This window comes from Pagrus pagrus, assembly GCF_965226575.1.
Source record: "Pagrus pagrus genome assembly, chromosome: 5".
Classification (NCBI taxonomy): domain Eukaryota; kingdom Metazoa; phylum Chordata; class Actinopteri; order Spariformes; family Sparidae; genus Pagrus; species Pagrus pagrus.
The window spans coordinates 29,137,719-29,163,346 of NC_140189.1; the positions used below are offsets into that span (position 1 = coordinate 29,137,719).

The 25,628-nt window shown below is 41.4% G+C and overlaps 2 protein-coding genes across 6 annotated transcripts; both read right to left on the reverse strand.

Moving 5' to 3' along the window:
* Nucleotides 1-72: 72 nt before the first annotated feature.
* Nucleotides 73-17,524, reverse strand: ocrl (OCRL inositol polyphosphate-5-phosphatase). 4 transcript variants are annotated; one of them, XM_084353191.1, is made up of 24 exons: nt 16,891-17,524; nt 16,171-16,249; nt 13,320-13,411; nt 12,595-12,633; nt 12,082-12,195; nt 10,397-10,537; nt 9,986-10,220; nt 9,681-9,854; nt 9,490-9,591; nt 9,269-9,383; nt 9,028-9,144; nt 8,633-8,814; nt 8,232-8,343; nt 7,605-7,714; nt 7,215-7,350; nt 6,978-7,088; nt 6,673-6,838; nt 6,201-6,436; nt 5,460-5,483; nt 4,052-4,168; nt 3,056-3,140; nt 2,633-2,760; nt 2,350-2,461; nt 73-2,147 (listed from the first exon to the last, which is right to left on the reverse strand). In XM_084353191.1, the coding sequence occupies exons 1-24, from the start codon at nt 16,928-16,930 to the stop codon at nt 2,023-2,025; spliced, it is 2,892 nt and encodes a 963-aa protein (XP_084209317.1). In that variant the 5' UTR covers nt 16,931-17,524; the 3' UTR covers nt 73-2,022. The 4 variants fall into 4 exon arrangements, with proteins under 4 accessions (XP_084209317.1, XP_084209315.1, XP_084209316.1 ...); XM_084353189.1 differs by having other exon boundaries at nt 10,343-10,537; nt 16,891-17,523; XM_084353190.1 differs by lacking the exon at nt 5,460-5,483 and having other exon boundaries at nt 10,343-10,537; nt 16,891-17,522.
* Nucleotides 17,525-18,703: 1,179 nt separating this feature from the next.
* On the reverse strand, nt 18,704-23,977 carry LOC311257159 (protein eva-1 homolog C). 2 transcript variants are annotated; one of them, XM_084352629.1, is made up of 8 exons: nt 23,825-23,977; nt 22,149-22,354; nt 21,942-22,065; nt 20,668-20,820; nt 20,331-20,474; nt 20,175-20,246; nt 20,005-20,085; nt 18,704-19,470 (listed from the first exon to the last, which is right to left on the reverse strand). In XM_084352629.1, the coding sequence occupies exons 1-8, from the start codon at nt 23,901-23,903 to the stop codon at nt 19,082-19,084; spliced, it is 1,248 nt and encodes a 415-aa protein (XP_084208755.1). In that variant the 5' UTR covers nt 23,904-23,977; the 3' UTR covers nt 18,704-19,081. The 2 variants fall into 2 exon arrangements, with proteins under 2 accessions (XP_084208755.1, XP_084208756.1); XM_084352630.1 differs by lacking the exon at nt 20,005-20,085 and having other exon boundaries at nt 23,825-23,974.
* Nucleotides 23,978-25,628: the final 1,651 nt, after the last annotated feature.

A 25,628-nucleotide genomic window follows, 5' to 3' on the forward strand; every position in this document is an offset into this window, starting at 1 on the left:
ATGAAGGTGAAGAGCGAGCCCCAAAACCCAGAGTACAATTGTTGTTTATAACAAGACAATGGAAAAACAAACCAGCTTTATACAGTTTTATTTCTGTTAAATAAATTAAAAGCACCAAAAATCTGAAAAGTTGAAAACAGGTGCGAGTGTTTCCTTGCGTACCTTTAAACGTACCTTAAGTTTCATGAACAGATTGTGACAAAACCGAAGACGAAAAGCACAATGAATCCATACATCAGTTGGTACAGTGGCGTAAGACCGCACATAAAATCAGAACAGGGGTTTTGATTATATTGATTCTGTCTCTGACGTGGTGGTGGTGGTACTAAATGGCTGCTAAATCCCAAATCTGAATCACCAGGAAGTACTCTTTTAGGCCCGAGCCACATTTTGGCAAAGCTCGGCTTGATTAAGAAGAATCTGGTGCTTTGATGGCAATAAGGCAGAAGAAACTACACAAGAATAGAGCAACTTCGGGCCGACGGGCTTTGATTGTCAGTGTTGTCACATTGTCTCCAAACACGAAATCTTCTGAAGTCTCCGGCATCACAGGAGATACCGAATAAGGGAAAATTAATGCCATAAATGTGAGTATTTTTGTCTCGTGGGAAAGCTAACGCTGACATGTCTTGGGTAAAACTGTTAAAAGAGGAAACACTGTTCATTATACACAGCAGAGCAGTTCCTTATTTCAATAACCATGACATGTTATGCAACAGTGACTGCAGTCTGTGGCACTGTGAGAAAGGTGCACAAAGACAAAGACAGACTGTGATCCCGCAGAGTAATGAGCCTTTAAATCTTGCTAAACTTGCACCCAAAAAAATGCTGCATTACTTAAAACAGGAAAATTACTCATCTGCATTCACCAGGAGGAACAACGTGGCCTGTGTCTTGGCATCACACAGGCCTTTAACAACAGATGATGAGGCAGAAGTGAGGAAAAGGACATGTAAACGAGCACAGACATTAACAGTACCACCTTCATGACAAACAGCAGACACCATCACAGAGTTGCACCACCATACCGACGATCGAAACAATCACTATTTACAAGATTTAAGACATCAAGAACCACAGGGGGCGACTCTTGGACCAGGAAGTTAGTGTGTGTTAACAGACTTGTTTTATACTGTAACTCAAGAGGAACTGGCAGATGTAAGGCTCACGGCTGAAGTTACACAAAGACACAGCAAACATTCACGGTTTTTTTAACAAGACGGTAAAAACGAGCTATGAATATTTCCGATGACATATTTTACATCCATTGCAGAGCTGAAAATAAATTGTAGTAGGAACGAAAAACTGGTGCAAACGTAGATGAAAAACAATATAAATAACAGGTAAAATACAATGTTTATGAGTAATGTTTGTTTTTAATATTCTCCCCTCAGTTAAAATGCTGCAGAATGGATGATTGTCGGGATTTATCTGAAGCTTAAACATTCTTAATATATATTTCCACAATTATCCCATTCCCATCTATTTAATGCTTAAAACCATATACTAGTATTCAGTCTACTTCTTAAAACTTAAGGACTTCCTCCTTTTCTTTAGTGTAATCGAGTCTCTCTCTTAGCATCGATGGGATACATAGTGTTTTCACATTCATACCACTCACTGTTATTTTGGCATGAGCACCTACAATAAGAAGGGCCAGCTGAGGACGAGGACGATTGTAGTCTGGAGGCGCAGGGCCTTCACGTCATCAGAAAGTGCTTAGGCATCAGTTCAAACCTCTCCCAGGTGCTTCCAGGTGCAGCGAGTGGTTCGTTCTGTGAATGAACTGAAGATATGACACTTGGTAACATCAGCACAGTTCTAATGGAAGTCTTCCTCTCACGCGAGAGTTTGTGAACGGTGGGGTGCAAAACTGCTTCACTGGTCTCCAATAGATGACAAAATACCAAGTGGATCCTGTTAAACAGTCTCCTGCAGGTCCAGGTTCGTTGCCAGCAGGATTGTCAGGTTGGGAATCGACTCCGAAACCCGACTGACGTCATGAGCGACTGTTGACCTCGGTTACTCCTCGTCTCCTGCCATGAGGAAACCCAGAATGAAGTCGATGGCTTTCTGCCGGTCGTTTGGGGTCTGCCTGCCCACCATGTTGGGAGGCGGTCGGATGAGGAGGCTGGCAAAGAGGGTTGCTGAAACACAAGAACAGGACAGAGAGGTAAAAATTTAGTGAGACTCTTTTTACTTTACACGTTCTATATAATCAGCAGTGCCAAGACAATATATTAACATGACAGCTCCCCAAAAAGTAAAGCAAAACATCTCCACTGCCCCCTGGTGGCTAGCTGCGGTATATGTGATTAGCCCCTCCCTCTCTATTTTAGCATTTCATACCTATGAGGCTGGCTGTTAGGTTGTTGTTGTGCGAGTGCTTGAGCAGTTCCTTCAGAAATGCCATTAAGTAGCGAAACACGTTGCGGTGAGCCCGGGGCAGCTGGGAGATCAACTGTCAAACGTCAAGAGTAAACAAAGATTAGTCAGACAGAAGAGTCTTTCTACACACTTCACACTTTAAAATTCCTCAAAGAAAACAGGTCACGCTGCCTCGTTAAACATCACACAGTAAATCTCAGCGTGAGCAGATAGCTACGTGGTATTTTCAGTGTAGTCACTGCACCTGTTTGCAGAGGCGGCTGTCATGAGCGCAGTCGAGGCACCGTTGGTAGAGTTCGTAACACACCACTGGTTCCGGCAAGGCCTCCAAGAAGATCAGCAGAGCCTCGGCTACAGAGTGGTTACACCCAGCTACAACAACAGTCAGGGAAGAACAAGCAAACATGGAGTCCAGTGTGGGCCTGCTGATTTATATGGATCTGAATATAACAGACAGGAGTGATGCAGGTGGATTCATTTTCAGACCCCGTCTCTGCCTGTTCCTGTTATCTGTAAAATTCCCAACAACCCGCTGGTGTCATTATCATGATAATACTAACAAACCTATGACCATATGTCCCCGGTCTATGTGTTAACTGAGTCAGTATGCTAGCATGTATCTTAATGTTGCTCATGTCTGTGGGACTGGCTTCATAAACAAGGATACAGACGGAGTCGGGGATGCTGGTGTCCAGACAGTCGATGATGCTCTGCAGCTCCTCCTGCAGGCCGGGTGTCTGGAACAAGTCCTCCTGGGAGACATTCAGATACAAATAAGGAATATTAAAAACAGTTCCCCAAAACCTCCAGTCCAGTTAGTATCACTGTAGTGCCTTTGTTAGTTATTGTGTCATACGCACAAGTATGCCGCCCACATGGACTCATAAGACACCACAAGTCATACTGTTGCACCGGTGATACATGTGTCAGACGTCAACATGACTACTGCATTACTTTGCAAACAAAGGACTTATTGTCCCGTCACAAACTTAAAATAAAATCCTCCTTTTTCCAGAACAACTCAAGTTTCTTATAATCCTTCATCTTTAAAAACTAATCAGAAATGAAGGATGCTTATTGAAAAGTCTGGAACTGATTTAGTTAAATGACTTCACTAATTCAGGGGTGTGCAAAATATCCCAGTTACAACGAGAAGATCCATATTATATGTGCAATAAATGTCCAGTGAAAACCATGCATCTAAAAATCTGGCAATTAGAAGGATTGAGTTGTTTTTTACGAGTTGAGCAAACTGTCTTAGTACCCAAAATGAATCAACAACGTAAAAACCCTTTAACATATCTGAAAAACACATCGTCAAAAAACTGAAAACAGGGCAGTTTCTCAGCTCATGAAAACAGGATGTTTTGTAGATGTATGATTTCACAGGAAACGCTAAATAAAATGGATAATATGATATGAAAATAGAGCTGTTACATCATGTTACAGTCTATATATCTTGTCTTGGTCTTTAAGGGTAGATTACATGAAAGTTACGCAGTTTAGTAAAGTGAGAAGCGCTCGTCTGGTCATCATATGCACATCACTCCTGTTGCTTCACAACAATACAATTCACTGAACTACATCCCTAACTCACATTTCAGCGGTCCTATCAGTTCTCAGTGATAATCATCCTTTGTTGTGGAGGTTGTGGGCTTCTCACCTGATCACAGGACTTGGTGAAGAGATGGTTGACAAGAATCCACACTTCTTTGGGGATCTTCAGAGGTTTGTCCTCTGTACCTGCACCCTCCATCAGGAAGCTCACCTTTGACTTTTCCTGATAAAAGATGACACATTCAAGTTTCACACTGACAAACTGCAGAAGAGACAAGAATAGCATGCCTATTCATCACACGAACAACATCATGACGTCATTCAAATACTATGATTCACAGAGATTACTATAAATGACTGCAAGTGACACGTCTGATCAATTAGTGATGGAGCAGTAGCAGCAGTGAGATCAGGATTATCTCTGAGGTCTGGAAACTTGAAGGAGGGTCATTTTAGAAAGCGCTGGATATCGAATTCTTTTTGTCTCTGCAAATGGATCCCCGAGACTCACAAGAGACGTCCAAAAATAACCTCAGCTAGCGAGGCTGCACATAAATGCAGAGGGAAACTGGAGTGGGCCTTTAATGAGGAGCGATGCTAAGCTAACACGCAGAACTAATGTGATATTCTGTAAAATGGTTCAACACCCAGAGCTTCGACTGTGAACCTTCACAGTATTTACAGCGTGGTGAATCTTCTAGAGGGCATTCAAGACATAAAATGTGTAACTGTGACACTGAAACGTTGCCTAATTCAGATCCTAAGAGGATATCTGTTTACTCATGCAGCCATTCAGTTTCACTGATCGCTAACAAGTTATGAAATGGCAGACGAGAGTTGTCGTTTGAACTCGGCTGAACGGACCCTAATACGTCTTCTCATTAGCTTTGATCACGTGTGTGAGGGAGCTGTGCAGTGAGGGTGACCTGCTGTGAAATGAGATTTAGTGCGTTAGTGTGTGCCTAACTTTCATTGGACTGGTGTTCCCTGTCGTCAGTGGGCCAGGGGAGATTTAATGGATGACTGATCAGCACACAGATTATAACTAAGCTGGTACGGTCTGGTCTGGTCTGTGAGTGCCTGCGGGTTACCCGTCGTTGCCCTTGTCAGCTTTCTGAAGAGCGAGAAGGAACCGATTCTATTTTCTGATTAGTGAGTAAAGCAAATTTTAATCAAACTAAGGTGAACACAGAAGCAACGTGTCAGATCTTCATGTCTCACCGTAACCCGAAGCAAGAGGCTCCCAATAACCAAGCCTCATGCTGGATTATTTTTACGTAGTCGTTTTCCATCTTAATGCTCTCCAAGCGGCCCATTTGGACCTTTGAGGTTACACATTAACAGGCTGTAGTCTATACTGGGGATTATGACGGACTTCGAAGATGACTTGACCAGTTTCCTTTTATGACATGGAAATTGAGGAAGGTCAATTAAGTGTCGTAAAGCCTTGTAACTAAGGGGATGTTGACACTGATTTACCCGATAGCTGATCAGGATCAGTGTTAATATTTTACCTTTTCCATGTAGCTGTCCTCTCCCTGAGCAAGAAGTCAGCACACACCCACAGTGAAGAGTTGGAAAGGAATGATCAAGGCAAGCAGAGGCGATGAAGGTAAACACAAGAGGAGAAGTGGAAAGAAGTGGTATGCATAAACACAGAATCAGAAGAGAAGATAGATTACTGATTGTTGTTGCATAAATCATCGATCAAGTACACCAGGCGAGTAGGAAAAATGGAATAGTTTAAATAGAAATAAAGGAGGACTTATGATAGTAGCACTTTAACCCAAAAGCCAAATCAGATAAAGTCAAAAACAGCTTTATGGAAACAGACAGAGGTGAATGTGTTGAGACCAGAGGAGGCTATTTATATACAGCACTAATATGGGCCTAACCTGAGTCAGTTCTCCCTGTTTTGAAGGAGCTCCCTCCCCATGTTTCTGCCACTTCCTCGTTCCCTTGGCCCCTCTTGGCCAGAAATATACAGGTTGAGACATTTTAAGCGCTCCAAATATAGGCTCTCTGTGTGACTGAGTTTCCCCTGAGGGAGTGAACAAGCCCTCACGCGTTCCCGCTCAGGTTTCACGTAGTGAATAGCTACAGGGTGAGGAGCAGCCATCGGATTACAATCTCAGCTAAACTGCTCTGTGTACAGGAAGGTTTACACAATCAGAGTCTCAACTAATCTGAGGAAAATATGTCTCGCTAATCCTTTCACTTTGGTCTGATTGGATTTCACTTTCCCCGTCCCTCACCAGGTCGATGAGTTTGGTGATGGGGATCTCTCTGATGGGCTTCTTCATGCGGCACAGAGTCTCCAGTGAGGTGCCAAAGCAGCTAGGCAGGTAGTTGCCAGAGATGGTGATGAAGTAGTCTTTGCCACGGTCCAGATGGAGCACCAGAATCTCCTCTATGGCGTCCTCTCCGGAGTTCAGCAGCGTGACGGAGTCTTTACTGACGTACACCTCCAGATAGATCTCCAGGGTCTCATCTGTTCAGGAAGACAAGAGGTTCAGCCCTCACCATATGAGAACATTGTCAGAGGATTTCAAGAGAAATGCACCAATCCACAAGTCTTGAAGAGATTTAACTGCATCTATAATCTCCCTTTTACATTTCATCATCAATAATCTAAATGCTACATGATCACAGGTGTGAAATTCGAGGTAACAAGCCGACGGATTATCAAAAAAGAAAAAGGATTTATCAAGATTAAAAAGGACTTACTTGGCTCCAAGAATCCGTCGCTTGGCTCGGCACGGAGCCAAGCTTTGCAATACTGCGAGTCATTGAGTTTGGGGATGAAGGCGAAGTGACAGGGGACCTGCCCGTCGTTTGTTATTTGGAAACGCTCCTTCTGAAGCTGCCGGAATTTCACAGTCTCAAATGTGAACTGCAGGACGGAGAAAGAGAGGCGACATTAATCACAGATTCCTCGTGACTTTAACCTACAAATTGTATAAAACAATTACAATATGCTACTGTTTTTTAAAAGGTTATGCGTTATGTGTATTTGAGGTTTTTATTTTCACCTCTCTTCTGCTCAGAGATACAGATGGAAGGAAATCATTCTCCATCCTGTCCATCGCCCGAACAATCTCCTCAAACACCTTTTTGTGGCGCTCCTCATTCACCACCTTCACCTGTTACAGACACACAAAGGGCCTATTTAGAGTATTTATTACATCCACGTCACACACTTTGTTAAAACTAAAAGCAGGACCTTGCATGTGTCAGTTTAGGGTTTCTTGTTGAACATAGCTTCTTACCCCGATGGAGAAGAGGGAGCTGACAGGCTTGTGGTCGCTAGTTTGCAGCTCCATGTGACTCCGGTATTTGAGCTGCTTGACATTGTTGCCTCTCCACAAGATTCTGTCACACCAGGCCGGGACACGGCACTTCCCACTGCAGGAAACAGTCACAGTATCAGAGCCAAAGCGGGGGTCAGACATCAGACACACACACACAGTACTGCTGACTCTGTGTTAGTGTAACGATAAGGCCGGGAAATGTTTCCTCACTAGCAAAATGTTATCAGGATTGCAAAGAAGAGAAACTGAAACAGAGAATGATTCAGCAATAACAATAAAATAGCAAGTCCTGGAGTGATTTAGTGTATTTAATCATTTTTAAAAGAAGATGCAGGGATATGTTTGTACCTTGAGTCCCATCTATCGGTTTTGGGGTCGTACTTATAAGTGGGAATGAAGTTGATGTCTCCCTCCATGAAGTCAGTGAAGGCTCTCTTCGTCTGTCTCTGAATGTTCAGCTACACATAAAAGAGGCAACGTTTAAGCGTATTATTTGGTGAAAGAGCTCAAACAGAGTCACTGAATATGCTTGACCACCACACCGAGTTAAAGAGGAAATTATGACAGATTACAAACAACTTGTGTAGTAATGGCAAAACAACTTCCGTTATACGTCTAACCTCAAATTATCAGGAAAGATTTACCATTTTCAGTTACGTAACACCGTCATGCATTTACACAAGAATTGCAAAATACACATGCAGTAATATACAAGCAAGTATATCTTACTACAGTAACAGGGTCTCACTCAAGTGAAAAAGTCACTTATTTTATGTCAAAATGACGAAACACACGACAAATTATTCAAGAAATACTTTTATAACTACTAAAGAGGGAAACTGTGGCTCATTATAGAAACAGAAGCAGTGGTTTTGTTTCCGTTCCTTAAGTTAAAAGAAAGTATAAGTGGTAGCAAGCTTTGTTTTCGCTGTTTGTCATCGGTGCAAAACCATTACAAAGACAGCAGTCTTTTACCTGATCAACCTCCTGAAGCTTTTTAAGCTCGCTCTTAGCAATGAGCTGTTTGACCTCAGAAGCATCGTACATGAACAGACGATAGTTTAAATCCCCGAGCCAGATCACGACACTGAAACACAAGAAGAGGCGGATGAATCTTAAAACATTGTAGTGATTATGACTATCCTTAAAAACACAGTGTTTTAAGCAATAAGCTGGAAATGTGAAAAAGAAATGAGAATAAATAAAACTACAAAAGTAAAATAAAATAAAAAAACCTGAATAAAACAAGAACTGTGTTCATGCAAGTGAAGAAAAAAAACCTCAAGCTGATGATACAAACATAATGAGTGTAAAATCAGACTTTACACATCCACTCAGAGCCACATTCTCACTCTGGACATGAACAAGGAACTCACTCGTGCTTGACGATACTGAGAGGGGGGTAGTCCAGTGAGTGGAAGGTCATGCGGGCGCAGATGTCTTTATAGTCCTGGTTGCGGCGCTCGAAGTCTTCCACGTGCGCTGCTAGATGGGAGTTGACGATGCAGAAACTAGTGTTGTGGAAAACAAACCTCACTGCCACGCCTCCTTTGTTCCCCTGGAAACAAAAAAATTAAACATTAACAGATCCGGCCATCAGTTTAACATTTAAACAGCCATTTATTTGACGTTTTTAAGTTACTTCTATGTGTTTAATATTAAATAAATCAAACAGAGGCTTGAAGGAATAAAATTATGTCATATTTATGTCATGGTTGTTGATTAATTTTTGTATTTTGAGGAATGAGGTCCGAGTTTAGTGTGAACAAACCATTTTTCCCATGATTCCCGTCCCCACATGCTCTGCAGCCACTTCCTTTAGGTGACTCTTGAGTGTCTTTTTGACAAAGACCACGAGCATCATCCCAACTAGTCGTATGATCCGAACCTGGAGACGCACAAGAAAAAGAGAAAAAGCAAGTTAGTACCTTTAACAATGCATCAACACGGCAGGACCCAATTTTCATACGCAGTATTCATTCGTGGCAAATGGCTGCACGATGACGACTCACCTTCTTGTACTTGGCTTTTGGGTGCAGGCTCCTCTCTACAGCTTCCACCCACAGCTGCTCCTTAGACGAGTCCATGTAGAAGAAAGCTTCAGTGCTCAGGTCCAATTCTTGAAAACTACGGTCAAAAACCAAATCACTGCATTAAATATTATTGAAGTAAGGAGAGAATTATATCTCCTGTTCATGTTTAGAAAAGTGCTGTATGATAAGTTGTCACTGACCCGAGAGCATACATATCAGGCGGTTCTGTGTCACAGCAGAGCCACGGCTCGAGGGTGCTGTCTGGAGACTGGCCGTTCACGTTCCATGTTCCTGTGAAAACCCTAAAGAAAACAGAAAGTTATTGCACAGTGGAGGCTTAATGTGTGCAGGACAAAACCAACGATATACAGCATGAAGAAGCTCTTCTTACCTGAAGGTCTGGATGTCCACATACTCGCTCTCCTTCTTACCCAGGCGGTGTTTGATGAGGTATTCCCTCTGCCCCGCCTGGCTGGAGAACATAGCCTGTCTCATGCTGTTGGTGGTGGGACTGTCGCTCCAAGACATCTGTCTGTCCACACGGTCAAAACCTGACCTGTAACTACTGCAATGGAAAAAGGAGACATTATTTAAACACCAGCCATATTTTATCCAACATGGGATACTGAGCCATCAGCCAAAAAGTACCCAATGTTTCCAATAAAACTGACACGATGTCACGAAAGGTTAACTTACTCTGGTTTGGAGCTGTCTTTGGCCTGTAGGGAGAGAGCTCGGTCTTTAGGGACTGGTGGAGGAGGCAGAGGGTTGGATGGAGTGTAGGAGGCCTTGCGAGGAGGTAGAGGAGGGACAGGCGGAGGCTCCCTAGAGGCCACGATCCGATTCTGATGGTTCTTCTTTTCCTCCACTTTGAGAGCATGGCTGAAGTTGTCCTCAAAGCCAAAGTCTGAGACGAGTGATTGAGCTGGATCTTCAGAAACAGTGTGTTCAAAAGCAGAGGATTAATTTAATACCACCAGAAACTAATATGGAAAAACAAAACCTTAAGATGACAACTGAAACATATAGCAACACAGCGTATCTGCACATTACCTGTGTTAGTCTGATTTGTTGACATGCTATTGTTGAGGTTGAGAGGCAACGTACTGGTAGATTTGGGTGGGTTGACTCCAGAGCCCACAGAGTTAGCAGTCTTGTTTGCTCTTTGCGGTGGGATGGGGACTGGTCCTCTCAGGGCTGTTGGTGCAAGGGGCTCCATCGCTTTTTGTGTCTTGAGTCTGGATTGAGCTGCGAACATTAAACAGCATTGTCAGAAGGAAGCATTAAATAATCCAGACTCACTCAGGCAGAGGGGAGCACCTTTTTAGGCACCATTTTAAATTGTGTGAAAAATAATAATAATAATAATAATAATAATGCTACAGTTTGCTCGAAACAGAGGATAATTCACCTTATTAAATGCTTTTACTTTACTTGCGTAATTTCACATCCTGGTTCAACTGACCTTTCTAAATGTAAACATGAACACAGATAAAAAAGGAGCCAACACCCAGAAGAGCAATGCTGTCGCAACAGGAAGTAGAGGACAGCAGTTAAAAAGTGGTCTTGTTGATGACGAGGCAGAAAACAGCACAGTTCCTCTGTAGTACTGCTGATTACTATGTCATAATGCTTAACTAGTAAATGAAAGTAAATGATAGTAGAAACTGTAGTACAAGTAGGAACTGGATGAACAGGTTCTGAATATACACATACTGTTTTTACAACTCTGCCTGCTTACTGAACCTGCTTCAAAATATATTATTTCACTAACTTTATCTTAGTATATAAATATAAATAGTCACAACAACAGAATACTTCAGTTTGATATGGATCTTTATATTTTGTCATCTCTGCACAGCTCACAGTGTTTTGTGGAGCACGAAGATAACTGGGGCAGCACAATCAATCACAATATGGCCAAGTGCAATACCCAAAAAGTAGAAGCTTGTAAAGGTGAAATGTGTGACAGAACAGGATTATAACGAAGTACTGAAACGCTGCCCTGGCCTTAAAATCTCGATCTCCAGATTATCAAACTTGTTTATTTGCTACAAAGCTCATAGGTCACGTCAAGATTGTAATAGTTTTCTCAGCGAAAGTTAAAATTGTGAATGGAAAAATGATGATTCTCACTAATCTTGAATCATATTCGCTCCCATTATGTGTCAAAATAATCGCAATATGATTGTTTTTTATTTTTTTTCTACCACATTGTGAAGCTCTAACTTGAACTAACTCTTCAGATATTTTTAAACACATTTCTGACAGTCCCACCACCAACAGCATGGCATCTTTTAGACTGCAGGTGACTCATCATATATTCCAGCCTGTTAAGTCACCAGAACATCTTGAATACAATGATTATATACATAAAAAAAGGATAGATAGTACATACAAAGGCAATATCCAAGCTAAATGTATCATATTTCTCAAAATGCAAAAAGAAAAAGTACCACTACCTTGCAAAAATGTTGACACTACACAATGACCCGTGCATTTACTGGCAAAAAACAATCTTACACGTGGCTAAAACATCCATTTAAGAATGAAAGCGTACTGGCGTCAGCTTTACTCCTTCCTGGCTGCACTCACAGAGGTGGGCTGGCACCTTTAAAGGTGGATCCGATATCAAAAACTGCCAAGTGAGTCTCTCCACCAGTGTGTGTGGTAAGAGTACACAGGAAATCAGCGAGTGGTGTAATCCACCCTCAGTGAATAAATCTTAGATGAGTGATTAAATAATTAATCATCCGACTGCTGTAGGCGGCTGACAGACAGTGGAGTCTTACCTTGCTGCTGAGCACTCTTCACCTGAGTGAGGAAAGTCTGAGTCCGCTCATCATCCTGCAGCTCCAACAGCAGCTCGGGGGATTTTTCTCCTTTGATTCGTAATCTAACTCGAGCTGGAGACGGGTGAAGAAAACACACACACACAGTTACACACACGTTCAGACTCTGCAAACACAATAGAAATGCAGAGTGTCTAGAAAACAAAGCAAAGTGATTTAATAGGGAGTCAATTCAGCATTCTTTCAGAGAGCCCTGGTAACTCATGACCAGCATCTGCTGCTAAATAAAGGACACAGACACTCGGCTAAAGGCATGCCCTAAAAATGTAGTATGGCTGGATAGGAGCTGTGTGCAATAAATGCCATGGTCTAGCTCTCTTATGTTCCCACAGTAAATTATTCTCTCCGGCTTGCTTGAAAGACCAAAACATATTTTCTGCATCATGTCAAAAAACAAAGCTTAGCATTCTAAGCACAATATAATTTGAGGTAAAGAGGTAAAAAAGTACTTACAATCTACTGAGAAGTTGATCAGAAGAGCCTCTTCAGCCTCTGAAATAAAAGAGGAAAGAGGGTTTAGACGGTGTGCGTGCAGTCCAAAGGTCTGTTGTGAGAGTAAACCACAGGTGTTGTAAATTATTTCAACAGGCTCTGGTTGTTGTGTGTTGATTTTCAAATTCTGTCTTCTGCCACGCACAGAGGAAGTGATCCCTGGACTTTCACTTTTACACCACTGTGTGATGTTACCTGAGTAAACGGTAACACTACCTTGAATGTACTTTCAGTTTATAAACATGCAGCCGCTGGAGAGAGATCTCACAGAAGAAAACAAAGACACAGAGACAAGTTTGCAGCGGTTGGCAACTTAAAATATCCCAGAATTTGATTAAACTTACCCAAGCATACCCAAAAAAAAGTTCAAAGGAGCTCTGTGCAACCACATATAGCAATTTACATGTATTAATCACTTTTTTGTTATATGTGAGGGGATTGTTACGTGAGGTGAAAAAATGAGACCATCCCCGTCTCTCTTCGTTGCCTATACAAGCTTTGTTTAATGCTGCTGGTCTGTGAATTTGAATTTTTAATCCACACTCAGCTAGCAGAGCGCAACAGTAGCTAACAATAGTTTAGAAATGGAGTCAGCCAACATTAACTAACAACCGGCTTACAGCACAACACAGAGTCCCTTTAATATTGTGAATTTGAAATAGAAACACAACAAAAAAAAGACATACCTCGCACAATTTCAAAATTGCCGTTGATGGGTATGGACAGCTGAGGCACTGGACGAGCCACAACAGCATCAGGGGTGGCTAAAACACCCAGTCTGCGTGAGGACAGCACAGAGACCTTCTTAACATCAGCTCTGTGAGGTTTCAATATCATCCAAGATTATCACAAAAACATAAAGCATGTACAGACGATCTGCTTCAGCCATTATCGTGCAATAAAAATTGTGTTTCATGCACAGAAATCAGGGTGAAATCATTAGAATAACTGAACACTTGAGATGCAACATGGGTACACGTACTGTTAGGATTAGATCATAATTATAAAGTGATTAAAATGCACATGCACACATGCAAAAATCTCCGTTAGGATAATCTGCTGAGATGCTTAATGGAATAAACACACAATGACACGACATTAACTACTAAACTTTCTGCCTCAGTCAAGTTTTGTTGTCTACTGTAGCACACCGGAGCACATTAAGAGGAGCTACGACTCAATATCAGCAGCTTCAAATCTGTGACGTGGGTTAATGTAGGTGGGGTCGTATTTCACTCTCTGACAATGGCTGACTAACAACCAGGGTCAGAGCAGCAGGCTGGGCACCGCCCACGCTTCCCGTCCACTTCATAAGAACTCTGATTACTGTTGACGAGAGGAAAGTGATTCAGCACTGCTCAACTGAACATGTCAGAAGGACTCGCAGTTCCCCTGAATCAGCAGAGGCCCCTCATGTTGTAAGCTACATGACAATCAACAACAGAGAACATCCTCTCCTCGAGCCTCGAGGGTGTAGACGAAATATCAGAAACACGTTGCAATAAAGCAGCCCTGAACGGAGCATGGATACTGTGGTAAAGCTCATGATGTCGGGTTTTTAATGAGACTGTAAGATGTTTGTTTTTTTAAGGTTATCTGTTCTTTTACCCTCAGTAGGTTGCCTTATGTCATCTTTAAAAAATAACTTTAAAACAGTAGTTTTGACACCTCTTTTATAGCTGCAAATGGGCAGTGGTGCAGTCCGCAAAAGTGTGAATTGTGTCAAGCAGAATCACAAGTCCAGAAGTCTAGTGCTGCAACTAATCGATAAAAATGACCTCCATTTTCTCCATTAATCGGTTAGTGTTTGGTCTGTATACAATCTCAAAAAATTGTGAAAAATGTCTGTCAGTGTTTCCAGAAGCTCAAGATGACATCCTAAATGTCTTGTTAAAAAAAGATATTCAGTTTTCTGTCAAAGAGGAGTAAAGAATCCAGAAATTATTCACATTTGAGAAGCTGGAATTAAAAGAAATGCTCAAACTGATTTAACTATTATCAAAATAGCTGGGGATTAATTCAATAGTTGACAGCAAATCGATTAATCACTGCAGTTTGACAGAAGACTGTGCTGACAGAGACGACAGGCAGTCATGACTAGATACTCGCCAACACTGACCAGAGGACGCTTCATGAGATCCTTGATTAACACTACAGCCTCAAAATAAACTCTGAATTAAGAAAAAAACACTTTCAAGCTCAGATTCACATTGGTATTTACCAAACAACTAAACAAATCCTTCTGATTGAAAAAAATGTCGACAATATGTTATGAAAACGAAAACCCTGACAGCACCTGATCTTCTCGACTCTTCACCATTTCTCCCTATCAGGAGAGGAATTCAGTCTGTGTGGTTTTAACGCAGTCAGCTGAGGACGGAGCTTGTGTGCCCATGTGAGTCTCATTACAGTTCAGGACTAAGTGGAGGAATTCTGGATAATGTGAAGTGAGCTGGCTGCTGGTAGGTGTAATTGCTTTCTCCTTCACTCTAACTTACGCCACAACCTGCTGCTACAAAAACAAACAACACTGACGATGTAACACACCCACAACATCCCCTTTTCACAGAAAGACAATGCTGAAGCTGCAGGTTAAAATCCTGCTAATAAACACTGAGCCACATCATGACAGCTCCAAAGGCAGCACTGTCCTGTCGCTGACTTTCTGACCTCAAGAGTCACTCATCTATTCAGCAATCAACTGCAAGACACCTGAGACTGAAAATGTGTGTGGCTTTAACAATCAACATCTGTTTATGATCCTAAGGTGTAAAAAACTTTCCTTTTCACCTGAAAAATGCTAAATATGCAGGTAGTTTTCAGATAGTTCACCTGACCGGTTTGATTTAGCCTCACAAACTTCCTCCAACAGTATGCTCATGTAATGTTATTCACTACAAAAGTCTATTGACAAACCCTTAAACACAATAATCAAACTGTACGATCTAAATCATCTTGTTTATTGCTCATTGTGAGGCTATCATGGCACACACCTTTTTGATACAACGTACTGTATATTGAACCATCGTGATATAAAATCATCTGCAGGTTAGAAGGCATAAAAAGATACACAGCTATTTAGTGCATGTCGATTAAAGGCAAGGCAGCAGAAAATACAAAGTAGGCCAGTAATGTCAGATATGCAACAGCTTGTATCGACCTTCAAACTTGGAAAAAAGCTGGCAAAAACTTTTGATTCCAGCAAAAATGAAGTAAATTCACACACACATTTATTAAAAAAGGTCGACGTTTCAGTCACAAAGACCTGTCTTGGTGTCTCGTGGCTGAGATGTCGACCTTTTTATTAATCAATCCATCAATGCAGAGGTGAAAAGTGTGTGTGAAGTTAGTCTTTTTCGCTGGGATTTCATTCCTGCACCACATAGAGACATAAAGCAAGCGGTGCTTTATGTCTAACGATGAACATCTACACGAGCTGCTTCAGACTTCAAACATAACCTGTGACGTCTCGCTAAATGTACCTACTGCCTGACAGAAAATAAGAAACATCTTCAGCCATCAGGATCTCATACTTACACAAACTCTCCACCTCGCTCAATTAGTGACAGTAGTCTGGGCTCCTTCTGGCCAGCCCTCAGCTCCTGACCTCTTACAGTGTGAGCATCACAATCAAGGAATCATTCTGACTGAGGATGATGATGACAATGATGATGATGATGATGATGATGATGAGAGACACTGAGCTGCTGTTATAACTAATCACAGCCAGGGCTTTGATTTTAGGAGTGTGGGTACATTAGTATGAGTGAGAGCAAACACAAGTGACAATCTCTGTGAGAAGAAGCCATGCTTATTGAAAATTAGGAGGCAAATTAACGTGACGAATGACAAGTCATAAGGCACTGACAGAGGAGAAAGCAGTTGAGTGGCTGAGGTGGTTAGTGGCAGCCATTATAACTTAAAGAAACGTGGTGGCTAACGTCCCTCTGATCAAGACTAAGGGAGTTTAATTAGCTAGTCCCCTAGCTAACGATAACAAACTGGTCATAGTGTTATGATTAGTAGTGAGCTGAGTTAAAAAGTCAGCTGTATCTAGTAAGGAACAAGGTGCATAAACTCACAGCTAACAACTAAAAATGTAGTTAACCTCCTGGTTATCAAACAATCTTTACTAAGTTAAGCTAACCGTCGCGCTAACTGACAAAATGATTCAGTAAAGCTAACGTTAGCCAACAAGCTAATCCAAACTGGAAAAAAAAAACATAAAAAGGTTGTAACTCAATTAAAAAAAGGATATTGCCAAGCACTCCTCGTCGCATATCCCCAAGGAGGACATTCTTACCGATGTAGGATAAACAGCGTTTTATCATTGAGTATGGACTTTGTGTCGGTTCGGTCCAGACGCGGACAGAGAAAGTTAAATCCCCACCCGGTCCGGCGGAGGCGGTTGCGGCTGCGGCGTAGGCTGCGGCGGCCTTCCGGGGTGACAGTTGTCCGGTTGCTAATGCTAACCGCTTGTTAGCTTGTTAGCCAGATGTTGTTGTTGCTGCTGGATGGGTTCACAATGTTCAACAGAGCCGAGGAGTGTAAATATCCCGGTTAGTGTGCGCCATTGTGTGGGAAAAACGCCTTGAAATATCCGGTTCGTGTTCGGTTCACGGGGCAGGCCGGTCAGACTACATGTCTGGCAGTTAGTGTCAGATTTAGCTAGTTGGGCTCCAGCAGAGTTTGCTATGTGGACTCTCCCTCCTCCTCCTCCTGCTCCTGCTCCTGCTGCTGCTGCTCCTCTCCTCCCTGCCCGCTTATTCGTCGATCCGGCTTCATCTTCTGGATTTTTAGCCGTGGCTGACATCGGGTGTGAGGCTCACAGCGCCACCTTCTGCCGCGGAGTGTGGACGACAGCCAGACTGCAGCCTCTCAGCCCTGCCTGACAGAGACTAAACAAATACATCTGTGCATCTTCTCTGACACTTTTGGATTACAGTGCTGCATTTAAAACCAGTGGTGGAAAGTAAATACTTACATTTACTCAAGTACTGTAACTGTAATTTACTTTTGCATATTAAATACAGGTTATAGGCTATTTTATTATAGTAATCCACCACATTTCGGAGGGAAATGTTACTTTTGCTGCACTACAATTACTTAACTGCTATAGTTACTTTGATTTTACATGCAAAATGATGAACCTAATTAATATGATGCATTGTTCTAATTTAAAGCCACACAAACCTAATGAACACAATCATTTGTGTGTCAAAACTATTATCTTTTGTAACCTGAAATAAAAAATCATAATTGTTAGTTTAGCCAGATGAATATAACTTTTACATTATAATATTGTTCCTTTTTGTTCTATTTTGATCTAAATATGTTGTCATATATCGTACCATATTATTAGTTATTATATACTATGCTTTAATCATACTATATTGATATTCTATGTTATATAACATGTTGCTAATATTTTTCCTTATGTCTCCTATCCCATACTATATTATTCTGCACCATATTATGTCAATATGTTAAAACATTATACAGTTTTATTACAATATAAACTATATCATATTTCTATTACATTTCTATATTAATGGTCATTTCATATTTTATATTAATCTTAATCTTAATTTATATGTTTACTTTCATTCTTATTCTACTTTTATCTACGACATAGTATTTATTTTTTACTTTCTCTTTTTGTCTGAACTTATTTCTGTCCTTGTGCAGCTGCAACAACTGAATTTGTCCTCTGAGGATCAAAACATTCTCTGATATTATTTTGCTGGTGTTTTTTTACTTGAGTAAACTTTATACTTGTAACGGAGTATTTATCAGTGTGATGTTGTTAATTTTACCAAAGTAAAGTATTCCACTACTACCAAACTACCATGACTGTGTGTCGTCCCAATTTAAGACAAAGCTGTGTTAATAACTTTAATATCAATCATACTCTTAAAGGATGATTCATGTTCAAAGTATCAGTGTCATCTTCACAACACAACCTCGGGGCAGATATAGTTTTTGGCTTGTTCCTCCTCATCACAGGTTCTTGCCCTGGACTCCCGGGACTTTTCAAGTACGGTTGTGAAGCATTCAACAGAGACATCACTGAAAACAGACCATATTTATTATATAGAATAACTTGAATTGTAGTGTACAGTATAAACTGGTTTCAACACTTCAACATGGCGTCCTAAAACCAAAACATGTAGGCAGAAAATTAGTGTAATTAACTAACTAAGCTGAATCTTTGACCTCAGTGTTAGTTCAGAAAAAACAAAGCTACTGATGTTAATCTTTGATTTGATTAATGATTGTAATTAGACTAGCACATTAAGACTTTGTGTATTTTATTCTTATTTAGAGTCACTGGAGGCAAAGTTAAGTTCTTTTAAAAGTAAAATAAATGTGTAATTACAGTCCACATCTTAAATTTCCTAACAGAAGGCTTCTCCAGCTGTAGTTTCACTCATACGTGTGACCTCTCTCAGTTGTTGTAGGTTTTAATCTTATGAATGGCGTAAGGGCTGGAGTCTCGGTGTGGCCACATGTCTCCGTTGGGCAGGTCTCTGTTGGGATGTTCCACCTCTCGATCCACCATCTCCACCGTCAGAGTGGACGGGCCGAGGATGTCGTTTGTCCGGTAGGATTGTGTGAGACGACGGAAGGACGAGGTGTCTGAGATGTCGTCGTCAAAGAGGTCCTCCATGAGCTCCTTGCGCCGTCTGCGAGATGCTTTCAGCTCATCTTTCAGCTCAGACACCAGCTCTTTAACGTCCCTCACTATTGTGGAGCGCAGACCGAACAGGCAGAGCAGAAAAACCAGACCAGCACAGATCCCAGAGACAAAGTACAGAGCCACTCGCTCTGGGAGACCTGGAGGAAATCAGACTGGATGTAATATGTGCTGGTGTAAGACTCAGCAAAACATCCTGTCCCTCTGCACCAAGTTATTCCTGAAATGGCTGTGCTGATGTTTTTATGTGTGTCACCACACATTTCTTACACTTTGCATTACTGTTGACATTTACCAAAGTGTGCAAAGGCTTTTTGTGCACCAGTTTAGTTGGGTTGTACTGAGAAAATGTCCATTGTCCCGGCAAGATTCATGTTCTGGGTGTCAGCAGTAAAGCAAAGTGTTCATGCAAATTCAGTATTACTACATAGAAAATGTCAGGGAGCCATTATATTATTTTTAATCTGCTCAGTTTGTGCAGAAAGAGGCAAAAGGAAGACAAACAGGCTTTGACATGTAACTTCTCCTAATTAGCTGTGATGTACTACAAATGTGATGTGCTTGAGTTAAAATAATATATCAAAACACCTGAATGGCCCTTTAAATCTGATCAACAATGATAAGAAATGTACATGCCACCCTGGCCTGAGCTCTGCAGGCATCAGCGCACATACCCAATATTTTTTCAATGATCTCCAGAGAGTTGGTTAAGAGCACGTTTTGAGGCCTGTAGGTGGGGCCAGTGTACCATCCACCTGCAGGCGAGAGGGGTCTGGGCTCAGGCGCCAGTCAAAGTCTGCAGCATGCAACAAAACCTGAGGGCTTTTTCCAGCCTTGCTCTCACCGTGAGTGTAGTCTGAGATCATGAAAGGATCTGTGGACCCTCGACCCACATCTTCCAGAAGATACCGCGGCACTGAGGAGAAAATGAAAGTTTATTTTTAACATGATGCAGCAAACCATGTCAGTCAGAGTCTGTAACATCTGGTCCTTCACGCACCACAAGTGAAGGACACCCGCAGGTGTTTCCTGGTGCCGGGGAAGCAGGGGTCCCCAAAGGTTTGAGTATCGGCCAGGACTGAGCAGTTCGCTCTGCCATGACACCTGCGTGACACCTTCCTCAGAGCCGAGGGGGACAAACACTCTGCAGTAAAATACATTTAGTTGGATTAATAACTTTAACAGTTTAATATTAAACCATGTGCTCTGATTAGAAACATACACTGTGATCAGATAGTGAATACTCCTACTGGAAACACACCAGTAAACATTATTCATTGTTAAGTAAACAGGGCTGATATTTGTTCCACTACAGGTGACAGTAAAGTGTTTCAGACCCATGTCCACATGTGACCCAGGCTCCTGAGGACAGTAAGGACTGCCGTGCAGCAGGTGTCCGAACGTGGCCGAGTAGATGGTGAGGACAGTCTCGTTTTTACACATCAGCCTCAGACGCTCATTCTCACACACCAGCCTGGTGCGGTGGTGCTCTGGAAAACAGACGAGACGCATAAATACATAGAAAGTCTGTGAACATCTAGTGGAGAAACTAAATGAACATATTTTACTATTGTTTTAGCTGTTTTTGCATGAATGATAACAGATTTCATCCAACTGCAGAGCTTAATTCAAGTCTCCTCTACATTTACTGGGCAGCTTTATTTACTTGTTAGTTTGTAGACTTTAATGATAAATACACACTATCAACTAATAGATTATAATATACTATTATAGGTTAAGTTATGCAGCATATAAAGTATTTAAGTAGCTCCACCTTCACCAGCTGCAACATTAAAGTGATGAACACATTAATAATTATAATGCAGTATAATATTAATATCATTCTGAAATGGACCAGTCTGAATGAGTACTTTCACTTTTGGTACTTGAAGTGTATATATTAATGACACTTTTGTACTTTTACTCAAGTAAGATTTTGAATGCAGGACTTTTACTTGTAGCAAAGTATTTTTACATTACAGTATTACTACGTTTTTAAGTATAATACTAAAATACTCCTCCCACTGCTGCTGGTTTCATTCGTCTTTGTAAATCAAACGTAGAGACATGAAAATGGTTGAGATGGATAATCCAACATAATGGATATTGTCTCCTTTCATTATGATTTTGTTTCTGGAAAAAAAAGCAAGTATCACCCTGCTAGTATCAATCAATCAATCAATCAATCAATCAAACAATCAATCAATCATATATTTATATAGCACCTTTAAAACAAATCAAAATGCAATTCAAAGTGCTTTACAAGTGATTTAGAAAACCTGGTATATCAAGAAAACGGGTTTAGAGACTGATTAACACATATTGCAATAAAATGAACTGCTAAAATAATTAAAGATTAAGAATAAAAGATAAAGATAAAATATTGCACGTAAAAGTTGATTTAAGAAAAGGTTATAAAATAGAGTAAGATAATAATTATGATAATAATAATAATAATAATAATAATAGTAAAATGTAATTACAAATAAATGTATATAAAAGAATATGGGGTTATGATAAAAACAAAATAAAAACCATTAAATCATGAGACACTACATAGCAGCCAGACTCCTCGACTGATAATAAGACGTGTAGGGCCTCAGCAGTTCACCTGGTCTGCACTTGTAGGCGACCAGCAGGTACTTGGTGGTGAGGGGACAGGGGTCCTGCCCAAACACTGGACTGTAAACAGGGATGTGACAGGACTGGCGGTCCTGACACTCTGACACCACCTTCTGCAAGAGTGAGGAAAACATCTTTAATCTGCTGTGTGGCTCATAAAAACATTCAAAGACTTGACATCAGTCTCTTTATATACCTCGATAGCGACCGGAGAAGTGCATTCTGTGTCCTCCTCCACAGTCGTGTTGGAGTTTGCAGAGGGACACAAATGCTGGTTAGGAACACGTCGTCCGTAGAAAGCTGACAGGACGGTGACGGACGTCCTGGAGGGACACTCGATGACGAGCGTCTCTCCTTCACAAGCGTGAGCCGTGTGGTTCTTCAGGATGGTGTGAAGGTAGACTGAAGGACAACACAACATGATACTGATTCAACTTTTATGTATCTGGTCATTGTAGCAGCAGCACTCTTATTATTTCTTATTTTAATCCCTTTGTTTTTTAGCTTTTTGTAGATTGAACTTACAAACACCTCTCAGATCATATCTTCTTCTCTTGTATTAGAAAAAGTGGATTTGTGTGTGAGCGCAATAATCAGTCTACATTTGGCCCTTTTCTGTAGCACGACTGTTGAATTGATAGTTGTTTTAAAGGTCGACAGCCACACAGTAAGACATGTAAGGAAGAATAAATGAGCAATAGATTACATATTATAATTCCCTTTGATAGAGTCAATATATTGTTTTAATATTAATTAATAAATTCCCCAGAGGAATTTCTGCTTGCAGGTGCAAAAAAACCCCGAAAAACTCAGAGCGAACCATCATGCATTGATGCGAACAGTCAACAGTGTGATCTCATGCTTGTTAAAACACAAGCTGATATCTAATCTCAAGCACAGTGGTGTCACTTTCATCTCATTTGACTACTTATATAACTCCTGTTTGCAGAAAGCAGAAATGACTAGTCGACACGGTCATAATTACTTGATAATACATCATTTAAAAACGCTTCATTGCTCATAATTTGCAAGTCAACAGTGTGACTTCATAGATCCTTTTTTTAGTAATCGCCCAGCCGTGGTTGACGACTGGGTGGTGTCCCAGTCGCTGGGTGTAGCTCTCCCAGACAATATTAGGACCATGACTGCACGTACAAATATACAAGACGACAGAGCAAAGACACAGAGGTGAAGCCTCCTCCCAAGTGTGCTTCCCGTCCTTGTCCCCCTTTTGTGTGCAAGTGTGTGTGTGTGGTCTTAATCTTTGTGTCTATCTCTTGAGTGTTCTATCTGATGATTAACTGTTTATCACCAAAATGTTGCTTTTTCGAAAAAGAAATGTCAAAATACCTTTAAAATGCCACTTTTAATGCATGACAGACCTGTGTGTGTGTGTGTGTGTGTGTGTGTGTGTGTGTGTGTGTGTGTGTGCACCACAGAGGCAGTTTGAAGCTCCAGGGAGCAGAAGGGAGGCAGTACCAGGCACTCGCTCACAATGAACTATTATTAGGCCCCTTGGAGCCTCCAGCCGCACAAAAAAATGGAAATATCTGCCGAGGTCAGATAGAGAGAAAAGGCTGCGATGCTCACAATTTGTTACCGTAACAAGATTTTATCGCCAGGAGTCAAAACAATTCAACTGTAGATAATTTAATGCTCCGGGAGTGAAGATCTAAGTTCAGGACCTTGATTCTGGTCTCTCAGCATGAGTCGCACCGGCTGTTTGGAAAGCAGGATGTGCGTTAAAGTTGAGTGATGCTCGAGAAAGCTTCCTTTTGAAAACCCCTTCACATCTGTCAAAAATGAACCAGTCAGCATTGGGACTTTCTCCCGAAAAAAAGCAATAACTGATGCCAAAAACAAAGCGCTTACCAGAGAAATCAGGAGCCGAATGTGTTGCGCGGATCTTCAGAGCCAACAGAAGAGGTAAGACGAGGCACAAGAGCTCCATGGCGCTGTCATTGTGTGCCAGCCCTGCACAGCAGACCCCGGGTTGTCTTGTAATGACTTGTTGTGCTGCTGACTGCCTGGGATAGAGCGGTCAGTAGGTCAATGACGCCATTGTGTTTACAAGGAACAGCCACCCCTAAAAAAAAAATCACAGTTGACTGCTGACAGAGCTGACGAATATGCTCCAGCGCTGCCTTGGCTGAGCTTGGGATGATGTGTGTGTGGATGCACGTACATTTAATGTGTATTCTTGATGTCTAATGCTCACCTGTTGGACAGGTGAGAAGGAGAATTAAGTGCTGCAAGTAAAAACAAGCAACGTCGATGGAAGTGATGAAGCCACATACTGCAAAAACCTGTGACGTGACTCTTCTAGTGATTGGTTGTTGCAGCTTGAGGCTTGTTTATTTGTTTGTTTGTTTGTTTGTTTGTTTGACAGGGACAGTGCACAGCTTCTTAGCTGTACCAGAGTTAGATAAAAGCTCATTTACATCTGCAGTCCCTGGGCAGGAGATAGACACAACATATCTAAGAACAGGATTTCAAAAGCATTAAAACGTGACAACTATCACAACCAGAACAGTTCATTTTGCATAATAAGCTTTTTCCAACTGTTTAGAGAATCAATAAAACGTTCTTGTCTGGGGGGTCTTCAGAGTCTGAGATGCTGAGGGACCATGATTATTTTTATTTAAGCGCATTGACGCACAACAATTGAGCCAAGATAGACTAATGTCGCTGTTTAACTTCAGACTAAAACCAAACACATAAACAAAAAACAGTCCGTCCTAAAACATTATTAGTTTCTGGCTCTGGGAGAACAGAGAAAAAATAAAAAAAATCCCGTAAACTGTGGGCCTATCATCAAACTATCTCTGCAACCAGATCACTTTCACTTTCTGGTCTCCTCCTGATGACTGCTGTAACATGTTTTCACTTGACTCACTGAGCTTCCTCTGAAACTATTGACTATTTACTGAAAGCCCCGTCAGGAGAAGCACAGGTGGAGAGGCCTGCTTAGGAAGAGGGGGAGTTATTCAGAGCTATGAGAAGCGGAGCGCTATAGTCTGGATTATCAGATCTGGCTGGTGATCAAAGTCTTCAGTCTGTGGACACGGAGCCAAAACGCTGCAGCTTTCTCTCCATGGTGGGATCTCGTGTAGCTGCTTCAAACCCTCCCCTGCTTGCTTGTATGTTACTTTTAACTCTTTCATTGATGTTGCGGATACGTCCAAATACACGTAGCATTGATATCTATTGATATCAGCCTGTGGCCTATTACCGAAGCGCCACCCCTCGTCCTAACCGTACCGGGTATTTCCAGCATGTCTGACACGGACACACAGACACCACAACAACTGGCAAACCTCACTGTGGCAACAAGACTACAGGAAGTCACTGTGTTCAAAACAGTCAGCACATAACTCGCCTTAAAATCAAGAGGTGTTGCTAACTTGAGTGGATATCTCATCTTTCTCCATGACGTCAACACTGTTGTTTCTTCACATTCTGTTGATGATTTTAGTTAATTTACTTTTATTCTTACGTATTGCACCTTTAGGTCTCAGACACGTGAGTGTTATTGATCTCTTTGACTAACTCTCATCTTGTATTTCCCAAAATGGTGAACTATTTATCACTAAAGTGTCGCGTCTACTATAAAGAAATGTCAAAATACCCTTTAAAATGCCACATTTAATCCACGACAGACCTGCAGAGGATAAGA